This window comes from Rutidosis leptorrhynchoides, chromosome 8 (genome assembly GCF_046630445.1).
Source record: "Rutidosis leptorrhynchoides isolate AG116_Rl617_1_P2 chromosome 8, CSIRO_AGI_Rlap_v1, whole genome shotgun sequence".
Taxonomy (NCBI): Eukaryota; Viridiplantae; Streptophyta; class Magnoliopsida; order Asterales; family Asteraceae; genus Rutidosis; species Rutidosis leptorrhynchoides.
Genome location: NC_092340.1, coordinates 32,447,788 through 32,458,848, shown reverse-complemented (window position 1 = coordinate 32,458,848; position 11,061 = coordinate 32,447,788). Strand labels below are relative to the sequence as shown.

General features: G+C 34.3%; 1 protein-coding gene and 1 long non-coding RNA gene across 2 annotated transcripts; both read left to right on the top strand.

The window, feature by feature from the left end:
* The first annotated feature begins 459 nt into the window (after positions 1-459).
* LOC139861460 (wall-associated receptor kinase-like 20) lies at positions 460-4,920 on the top strand. Its single transcript, XM_071849849.1, has 3 exons — positions 460-1,260; positions 1,560-1,619; positions 3,575-4,920. Exons 1-3 carry the CDS (start codon positions 480-482, stop codon positions 4,621-4,623), a joined length of 1,890 nt encoding a protein of 629 aa, XP_071705950.1. The 5' UTR covers positions 460-479; the 3' UTR covers positions 4,624-4,920.
* A 2,507-nt stretch (positions 4,921-7,427) lies between these two features.
* Positions 7,428-9,842, top strand: LOC139862599 (uncharacterized). Its single transcript, XR_011764223.1, has 3 exons — positions 7,428-7,984; positions 8,065-8,589; positions 8,760-9,842. It is a non-coding gene; the product is annotated as an uncharacterized lncRNA (long non-coding RNA).
* Positions 9,843-11,061: the final 1,219 nt, after the last annotated feature.

The following is an 11,061-nucleotide window of genomic DNA, read 5'->3' as shown; positions in this document are numbered from 1 at the left end:
AAATATCAATATCAATATTTCTTCTCTCCTTCTTCTCTCTTTTTCTCTCTTTGTTCTTATAACCATTAAAGGTAGTTATAAGCCTACTGAATTATAACAAGTTACTAGTTTTTGGTATATTTCTCATTATATAAAAACCATTTCGAACTTGACTGCTTTTCTTATTTGGATTATTTTGTTTGTGAATTCATATATAGTAAAGTTTGCAATAAACTTATAAATAAACTTGTACACCATTCTAGAAAATGAAATTGTTGATCATTATCCGCTAACATCTAGCAATAAATTCCCATCAAAAGTAGTTGAGAAGGAGAAAAAAATGATTTTGCCCTACAAATATTCAAAGTCAACCTCATACAAATACCAAAAGTCAACAAAACAACCAGAACTAACAACACTGTATATATAAATAAATATATCTATTCTTTTATTCCTTCTTCATAACGAAACTCATGTCAAATTTCTCAACTTTTTCAAAAATGGCGGCCACATCTGTATTCGCTATCATACTCACGGTAGTGATGCTAACTTGCACCAGTTTGGCCACGGCAGCCACCCCATGCCCAAATTGTGGCTCGACCCAAGTCCCATACCCTCTGAGCACCGGATCCGGTTGTGGCGATCAGTCCTACCGGGTCCGGTGCAACACACCTTCAGGTGCGTTATTCTTCGACACACTCAACAACACTTACCCAATCACCACCATCTCCAAAACCACTCAACGGTTCACAATCCAACCGCCAAACTTCCTAAACGACAACAAAACATGCGTGACATCCGACGTGTCCTCCGAAGGCCTCCAGCTGGACCCCAGTTTACCATTCAACATAACAAGTGGTAACACGATCATGTACCTTAACTGCTCCGATACACTTCTGAAGTCACCTTTGAATTGTACATCAACTAGTCTTTGTCACACGTACATAAACAACTCAGTTGAAGCTTCGTCTTGTAGTCGAGCTCCTATTTGTTGTACGTTTCGGTCTGGTGGGTCATCGACTATGTATGCGATTCGAGTTCGGGACGGTGGGTGTCAAGCGTATAGGAGTTTTGTGAATTTGGATTATTCGTTACCGGTTACTAAATGGCCTGAACCTGGAGTTGAGATACAGTGGGTGTCCCCACCGGAACCTGTTTGTAGTAGTCAAAGTGACTGTGACCGTAGCTCCAGTTGCGGGTTGTCTGGTTCGAGTGGTGTTCGTAGGTGTTTGTGTAACAACGGGCTTCATTGGGATGCTATTGAGGGAGTCTGTGCTTTAGGTAACGTGTTACAAAATTTTATGAGGTTTTTTACTAACTATTGTTCTTGGAAATGTTGTTAACGTGCATAAATATATTGTACAGTTTATTAATCGTCACTTTAAAGTGTATATATATGTTAGCTTTATGTAAAACTTATTTATGCACCTTAACAATAGCTTTAAAAGATGTCGTTAGAAAAATCTTTATTACCAATTTAATTTGTTTGGATGTTAGAAAATGAGCAGTTAGTTTACTAGTTTCTATTTTGGGGGACAATGATCTTGTTATTAAAAGAGTATTGGTTAATTATTTGATAGATGATACTTGTGAGAACAGAGGAGATTGCAATGACTCAAAGCGGACTGCACTTATTGCAGGTATGGTGACTCTTTGCTTAAACGCTCTTTGATAATATTATTGTAAGTTTTTAAGGTTATGTGATATAGAAATTTATGAATAATGCACATGTATGTTAAGTGAATTAAAATATGTATAGCGATGTACTTCACCGGGTTTAATAAATATAGATGGGATAAAAAACTATTGTCTAGGAAGATTACTAGCTTTTAGAAGTGCCTGTATTTATATATTCGAATGATTAATTGATTAAATAATGATCGAGTCTTTGATGGATTTATTTAATGCATACGAATGCCGAAAAAAGGTTTATATGTTAGATTATGTAGTTTTAGGCCTATAGCTATGGATGGATGTAGAATTGAAGTAGTATTAACACTTTTTTAGAGCTAGTAAACACCAAAAAAAGAGCCGATAGCAAAGCACTCAAATAGTCAAATTGGTTAATTGAGTTTTAGGGCTTGTACTGGAGCCCAGTTTATCAATGGGCCGAGTCCTTACTTATGCCCCGCATCAATTTGTCACGAGCCCTGTTTTTTGCGAACCTTCAGAGAAATAACATTTTAGTAAAGATTTAAACGTGTATAACGAGAATTTGATATCGAATACTAAAGGGTTTTATCAATATTTCTCGTGCCGATAAGTATGACTCATTTATAAAGTCATTTTAAAAGTTTTAGCACAAGGCATCACATTTTATTTTTTCTTACATATATAGATAAAGTTTTTTTTTTTTTTTTTTTTTTTTTTTTTTTTTTTTTTTCTGATTAGTTGAAAAGCAAGTACTTTTTCTTAAATAGTTAAATGTATCATGTTTAATTTGATTATTTTTTGTGATTATTCTGGACCATTTTTAATGATCATCTTAAGATATGATTGTTAGTAAAGTTAAATCAAATGTAAGGCCCTCGTTTATTTGGACTACGTACAAGAACTAGAAATTATACTGTTAGAGTCCATCCGTAGTTCCGTACGGATTGAGGATACATCCGTACAGATGGAGGATGCATTCGTACGGATAGAGATCTGTAGCACGGATATGTTGCATTCATACGAATGAAAGTCACATCCGTACGGATAGAGCTGCAGACTCTATAAATAGATGACTCCGGGTTCATTGTTAAGGTTACGAACCCTAACACCTCTAAGCCGATTCCAGTCGTTCCTTATCAAACCCTAATCGATTCCAATCGTTACAAGTCAGTTTCTTAAGGTAATCAATCAAATCAATCAAGTGTTTTCGACTTAAAACACTATATTAAGAATTCCGCAGTCGATATAGCATCAAACCATTGTTTAAATCCGTTTAAATGATCCAACATGAAGGATTGCAGTTGTACATGAGTGGTAGTGGTCTGTCTCTAACACATTTGAGGTCAGGAGTTCGACTCCACTCCAGGGCAACAATTAATACAACATTAAGATCATGATCAAGTAACATATGTTGAGATGATTTTTTATTACATGAAGAAAATTTCTTTATGTTCAATTGATTATATATTAATAATCAGATCCGAAGACTTTACTGTTGGCCCAATAGTAGTTGAACTTATAAATAACCAATCAACATCATTTCAACAATATGTATAAAGATCATGTAGGACCAACGATATATGTCTAGACAAGACTTTAGAACTGTGTTTTATTAGGTCAAAATTAGGCCAAAGTGCAAAAAAATAATAATAATTTATTGATGTAAGTCTTCTACACCTACAAGCGTGTACGCACGCATTTTAAATTCACAAGTTGATTCAACCCCATATATCTGCTAACGTAATACAAGTAGTAAAATTACTTGAACGAACATCATGCCATGTCTACTTTGCTACATTCATGTAAATCTACACAATTTGTTGGACGTAAATACTAATAATAATACTATTAAGTTTTGACATTGTATATAACTTTTATAAATAGTATAATATTGATTTAAGTATTCTTTGGTGTAACATCTTGTTAATATTTGCATGTCTAGGCTTAACCTCTGGCCTCGGATCAACACTTGCGGCCGTCGTGATCGGATTACTACTCTACAAACGTCATCTTCGCCACAAAGAAGCACAAGCACGACTTGCTCGTGAGCGCGAAGAGATACTAAACTCGGGCGGTGGAAAAACCGCCAAAGTATTTACCGGAAAACAAATAAAAAAGGCAACAAATAATTTCGCCAAAGACCATCTCTTAGGAACAGGAGGATTTGGAGAAGTATATAAAGGCATTCTAGAAGATTCCACACTTGTCGCTGTCAAATGTGCGAAAGTTGGTAACACCAAAGGAACTGATCAGGTCCTCAACGAGGTCCGAATCCTCTGTCAAGTTAACCACAAAGGCTTAGTTCGCTTGCTTGGATGTTGTGTCGAGCTCGAACAACCATTGCTTGTTTACGAGTACATCTCAAATGGCACTCTTTTAGACCACTTAAAAGGTCAACGTGGCAGGGGGTTGACTTGGGCAGACCGGTTATACATTGCTCGTGATACGGCCGAAGGGCTAGCTTACCTACATTTCTCGTCGGTCCCACCGATCTACCATCGTGATGTCAAATCTAGTAATATTTTACTAGACGAAAAATTAAAGGCAAAAGTTGCGGATTTTGGGTTGTCACGTTTGGCTGAAGCGGATTTAAGCCATGTGACAACGTGTGCTCAGGGTACGTTAGGGTATCTAGATCCTGAATATTATAGAAACTATCAGTTGACAGATAAGAGTGACGTTTATAGTTTTGGAGTTGTGTTGTTGGAGTTGCTAACGTCTCAGAAAGCAATAGATTTTAATAGACCACCGGATGATGTGAACTTGGCGATTTATGTGAAACGGCTTGTTGATGAGGAGAAGTTGTTGGATGCGGTTGACCCGAATCTAAAGAAAGGGGCTAGTGAGTTGGAGTTGGAGACGATGAAGGCGTTAGGGTTTCTTGCGATCGGGTGTTTAGAGGAACGTCGACAAAATCGACCTTCGATGAAAGAAGTGACCGAGGAAATTGAGTATATCATTAGCATTGCAACAAGTAAAACTGAAGAATAGAAAACCTCAAACCATAGATATAGATAAGATATCAATAATATTGAGATGTACCAAATGAGTAGAAATAAGGATATATGCATGGTGTACCATAAGTTCCCATAGTTTGGTGTACGTATTAGTTTTTGCGTCATGGCTATTGTATCTTTGCTTCAAACTTTTTTTGAATACTTTATTTATCTTGATATCGTTGGAAAAAGGGGCTTTCGAATGGCGTATATGTGGCTCTCCAAACCGAAGGTTTTCGATGTCACTACAACAAATTATAAAATGGGGATAGGTTGATCATCTATACATTCGAGCTCATCAAATTAATAATGTAATGTTTGTAAATCCTCGTTTTATTACTTTGATTACTTAAAGCAAACAGCTAGTTTTCAAATTAGTCTTATGTAAACTAATATCCCATTGTACATATTTCAATTTGAAGCGTCTTTGAGCAAGGACAATTTGAGGCGTCTTTGAGCAAGAGCAAAATACATGTACAACCGATCAAGGCCCATAATTTTTTAAGGGTCTGAAATTTTGCTTCAAAAAATGTTATGAGAGTATTTTTATTTAAATAATAGTTTAGTTATAGTTCGATGATAAATAATTGAGGATAAAATACTTTGATACGTTGTCATAAAAAAATTAACGTGTATAAGGGTCTTTTTATTTGGGCTTTCTAAATTGTCGGGACGCCACTATATTTCATAAATATATTTTGCTGTAAAAATATCATGTTTTTCTTGAAAATAAATCTTATTAAGAATAGCTGCTAGAATAAAGAAAATAGAACTAGATTACCTTTTTAAGGTATTTGACTTTAGGATCAGAAGAAAATATTCTTCATCATTTCCTCATTTAGAAGATCACAAGATGTCATATGCAACAGCGTTCAACGGATACAAGATCACCTCCCAAACAACATATTTCTTCTTTTATCATAGTGGTTCCAAAAATGTAATGGGGCTAACTCCAAAATAGAATTAGTTGTTGTATAGGATGTGCATATAAGCACACTTAGCCAAATGTAATAAGCACCAATTCAGTTCATACAAAACAGATCAATACAAATATATTTAGCTCTTTTAATTTTTCAACATGGTATCAGAGCTAATGGTGTAGATCTAAGGGTCATTATACACATTTTTTGCTTCAATCATTTACCATTTGTGAGTGGCTACCATGTCTAACGACGACAGCCAAAGCCCACCTTCTGTTCAGTTAACCAACACCAACCAAATCAACGATTTAACAAGCCAATTAGCTAGCTTGTTAAGAAATAGTGTAAACCCTCAACAACCCAAAATCTTAGATACTTTAAAAATTGGTGTTAGCTTGAACAGCTTCAATAATGCACTGTAGTCCAGGATGATAAAGGTAGCCATTGGAGCTAAATCCAAGGCACTCCTTGATCATCTAACCAAAAACCCTCTTGGTCCTAATAATGAAAAGTATGAACAATGAGAACAAGAAGACCTCATCGGTTTTTCATTGTTGATACAAAACATTGAACCCAATCTTGCCAGCAATCTGACATCCCTCTCAACAGCTAAACTGTTGTGGGATGCCCTAATTACGTACCACTTATAGCAGTGGTGGTGACAAGTTACACGTCGTCACATGGCTCAAATCCGCTTACTGAAATCAAGCAAGGCAACATGAATCTTGAAGAACTCTGGATACGTATGCAAGGGATTTGGGGGGACCTCGAAATCAGACATCATAAGTTAAAAAGATTCGATCAGTACATAAGTTTTTTCAATATTTAAATGCACTTGATAAAAGACATGATACAATCAAAAGAGAGCTCCTCCGTTTAACCACGTTACCAACGGCGGAGGAGGCTTATGCCGCCGTTAGAAAAGAAGCAGTCCACCAACAAATTTTGGGGTTATCATCAAGTGACCCTTCAACTAGTCATTATATTGCAACTGGTCTAGTTGCAATTGACGGCAAAAGACCCTCACATCATCTAACCCTATAAAACCGTATCAATTACCCACAAAAAGATTGATAAATCAAACTTAATGTGTACTGAGTGTGGGAAATAAAAGCACACAAAAGAAGAGTGTTTTGAAATTCGATTTTCCAAAAAATTAATTACTCCGTATATGTTTTTGAATATTTATTAAAACCTTTCCTGTAATATTGATTATGATACTACTCACTTATTCAATTGTTGTATTAAAGTATATATATCAAATCTATTTTAATTAGATCCTTATATATATATATATATATATATATATATATATATATATATATATATATATATATATATATCTTCTATATTACTAATCCGGTAGTGTAAATCCACGTGGCAGCACCAGATTTCTCCTCACAAATCCTAATTTTCTCATAATTTTGAATTAAAAAATTCACTAATTTTATGAATCTGACGCGTGTCCCCTTAAATCAAAATTAGGGGGCGGTTTCACAACCAGTTTCTTCTGTACCATCTTCCTCACTCCTCAAACCATAATTTCTTATCTTCCATCGCGTTGTTATACGATTAATCCAGAATCGATTAATTTCCAATCTTCCACGGGCTCATAATTCAATTTCCAATCTTCCAGAATCTATTAATCCATCGCGTTGTTATACGATTTCATTGTAATCCAATCCGTCAAAAACACCGTCATAGTCACCGTCTACGGCCCTAGCGTCGTCCCTTTCTCCGCCTGTTACCTACTCCGTCACAATCACCGTTATCGACTCTGCCGTCGATTTACCAGGTAAAGTTTTGACAAGACTGTAATACTCGATTTTAGTAATTTGTATTCTGATTTGAGTTGTTATTATTTAGGGGTTTTTTTTTTGTTAAGTTTGGATATATGACTAGATGACTAATTTTAGATTTGTTAATTATTTACAAAATGACAGGTGGTTAACTTTTCATTTTACACCTTTTTTTTCTTTATAAGTTTAGGGACTATATGATTGTATGATCAAAGCATTTGGAGTGATTTAGGGTGTGCAACTTTGTTTGAAGTGGCTGATGCAATTTAGGCACATGAATGTCCACTGGGAATTATCACTGCGATGTTCATAAACTGACCTATTTTAGAAAAATATCACTGCGATGTTTAGTACTTTCATTATTCATAAATTGATTATCAGGAAGCTTTGACGTATTCATAACCTTCATGAAATTAGGGGAGTCAAGGTAATTAGTTTTTTTCTTCCTAATTAAGGTTTTATGAGGTTTTTAGAATTGATTCATCACTTCAGATAATTGATTCATCACATCTGCTATGATTCGTGGCTCTGGCAACTATGCATCTGCATTATAAGTTGCAGCAGCAAAAGCCAGGGCACTGGACAAAGTTGAATTAGAACTTCTTCGTTTTGTTCCTGTTGCTATGATGGTAACTTTGTAAGTTGAAACCGACCCTGTTATATTGAATTCTGCAGGTTCATATTATTAATTAAATTTGGTCATGTGTTTTTTTACAGTTGTTTTAGCTGACAAATGGAATGCTTTGACATGTGGACACTATTGCCAAAAGATATTCACATTTGAACATGGCACATCGAGGGGAAATTATGCTAAGCTTGAGCAGAATAAGATCAAAAGCCATAAATGATTTTGTTCGATTAATAATTATAAACTTATATTAAACCCTAAAGGCTGTTGGAATTTCTGTCATGGATGCAAAGAGCTTGATTGTCAATCTTTTAACTAATTATTTATGGCTTTAGGTGTATTAATTAAATTTAAATTTAAGATCTTCAAGTTTGAGTTTGCTTTGAAATTTTCATGGATACCAATGATCAATTAGTTAAATCATCCATTTATGCTTATGTAAGGTTTGTGATTTATCAGGAGGATGAATGATGCAAAATATTAAATATTACACGGTTCCCTGAACAAGTTCATATCCTGGTCCAGATGTTGAGGATGAAATAGAAATGATTCAGTGTTGCATTTGTGAAGATTGGTTTCATGTGGAGCATCTTGGTCTTAAGTCTTCTTAAGAGGTTAGTATTATAAGTTAAAAATCATGTAGACATCATTTTTTTTTCTCTTCTGCTGAAGGTCAGGTTAAGAATTGACAACTTGGTATATGAGTCCAGAAATGGTTAAGTAGTATACATATTGAAAGTAAGGAAATGTGTAAATTTCAGAAACATTTTTTTACATGCTGCAGGTACATGAGTCCAGAACAGCACACGACATTCATTCAGAATTGAAATGGTCAATGAATATTAGCTAAAGTGACATGGGTCGGATGGGTTAGTTAGAAAAGTGTAAAATCGGTAAAAGTCTCATTCATTGCATATGACATCCTAAAGTATTATGTTTAAGCATATAGATTATATTTGTCTAAATTGTATTTATAGTGTACTTACAATGTATTTCATAGTCATTGGACATTTTTTAAGTTTTGGTTTACATTGTCTGGCTCAATTTGTTTCAAGACTCAATTGACCCGAAAGCTTGACCTATTTGACCCAAATTTGAGAGTATGGGTCTCAATTGCCAGGTATAGTATTTGTGTTAAAGATTTTGTTTGACAATTCTTACAACTCCCAATTAGAATGAATGTGATTTACAGAAGGAATTTCCCATATAATGAATAGGTAAAATGAGTTGTCATTTTGTGTTTTATTTACGTTATATTGGTTATTAGCTATACAATTTTTAAACAGAACATCAATGAATTAAGGCTTTATTATAAGATTTTGGTTTCTGAATACAGAGCGTGTCCCTGTAGCATGGATTCCAAACTTATACATAACTTTAGTTAGGGGAATACCAGGAAGCAGTTTAGTTCACAAGCGAACTCTTGAAGCTCTCTCGAAGCTTTACGTTTAGGAAAGTGTAACTGAATAGTAAGGGGATGAAATTCTCCTATTGTTAGAGTTGATTGCTGCTGCTACTCAATGAAGAACAACGTATGCGCAACCAGTGATATCAGCAGTGAGCTCTTGCTGAGTAAACAAATGTAACAATGCTACTGCTGCAACGCGCAGCTGCCATATATCTCGTGTTATATCAATTAACGGAGTATTTAAGTTTATTTTTTTACGTTCTGTTTGGCAAATTTGACGCACTTGATATTTTTTAAATGTAATGGTCTTTTAATTATGGTCGATACAGTATGAGTAGTAGAGTGTTAAGCAAGGGGTTTAAAAATGATGTAAATAAGATAGGATGACTGATTTGAAAATTATGATATGCTGGAATGAGGAGGTGGTTTGGAGGTTATTGTTAGTAGATTGATTGAAACTCGGATGGGTTTCACTATCTTTAGTCAACTTTAGATGATTTATGGATTAAAAGCTAGAAAAATGATTAATAAGTTAATAGTATCTGATATCTAATTATGCCAATTTAATTACTATTTTTCAAGTATTTTTCTTTATCAAACTTAATTTTTCACTTTTATTTTGTCAGTATTTGACCTATATTTTTTTTTGTATTGAATATTGCATCTTATCCAATTCGACATATGTTGAGTCCTACTTAGTATTTGTAGTGATAATAGGTTCACAACCTGTATATGTTTCTTTATTTTCCGCATCTATGGGAAGTTGGGAAAACATAGGTAAATTGACAATATGGACGGGTTGGATACTTGGGTAACAAGTTCAAAACAGCTTCATGATAACTATTGTATTTATATTTACAAGAATATTGATCACACTATAAGTTGGTTAAAATGTTCGTACATGTTTCATTATATGAAAGTTATAATAATTTTAAACTTTAAAGGACACAAAAGAGTATTAAAATAGGATCAAAGGCGAATGGAGGGAGTGACGCAATTAATCAGTGAATCAAGTGGATTGATGGTAACATTTTATCACTTTCAACGACACGAAGAGTATTGACAGTAATAGTATTGACGAAAACTATGTTTTTCAGTGCAAAAATATATGTTAATTGGGTACAATCGTATTGCTTTCAAAGTAAATAACATACGTTATAGTGAATGTGAATGTTTTCATATGACGTCTTAATTTAGATAGACTACCTGCAACGTACGGGCTCTTAACAGATTCTCATACTACTTTGGAAATTATTGACAGTTTCATCTAAATTATATTGTTATCATCACTGATGATATTATTTACGAAGTATTGTTTATGAAGATGAAAAAATTAGTTAGTTTCCATTTGCTCCATATTTTCACTGATGAGTTTATAAACTTTTACGAGGTTATTGTTTAATACTTCATGCTTATATCAAGCGTTCAATTCCATTTGCATGATTCTGATGAGGGTTAAGAGGCTCTTGGGCTTCTAATTCCTAATGGTACGATATTGATGTTGTCAACATTGTTTTCCGTGTCAGGTACTTTACACAATGACATAATTATGTTAGGGAAACTATTTTTTATAGCTTTCGTTCAATGCACGAGCTCATAAAATCTGTGTATGAACTATAATTTATCAAAGTTTTACAAATGTGTGAAGTTTACAAAAATATATTTGACTAATTCTACC

Bases quoted from the DNA above. Each gene is read 5' to 3' on its own strand.
- LOC139861460 (XM_071849849.1), top strand. From the start codon at position 480: ATGGCGGCCACATCTGTATTCGCTATCATACTCACGGTAGTGATGCTA. The intron at 1,261-1,559 runs GTAACGTGTTAC...ATTATTTGATAG, and splicing joins TGAGGGAGTCTGTGCTTTAG to ATGATACTTGTGAGAACAGA. The intron at 1,620-3,574 runs GTATGGTGACTC...TTGCATGTCTAG, and splicing joins GCGGACTGCACTTATTGCAG to GCTTAACCTCTGGCCTCGGA.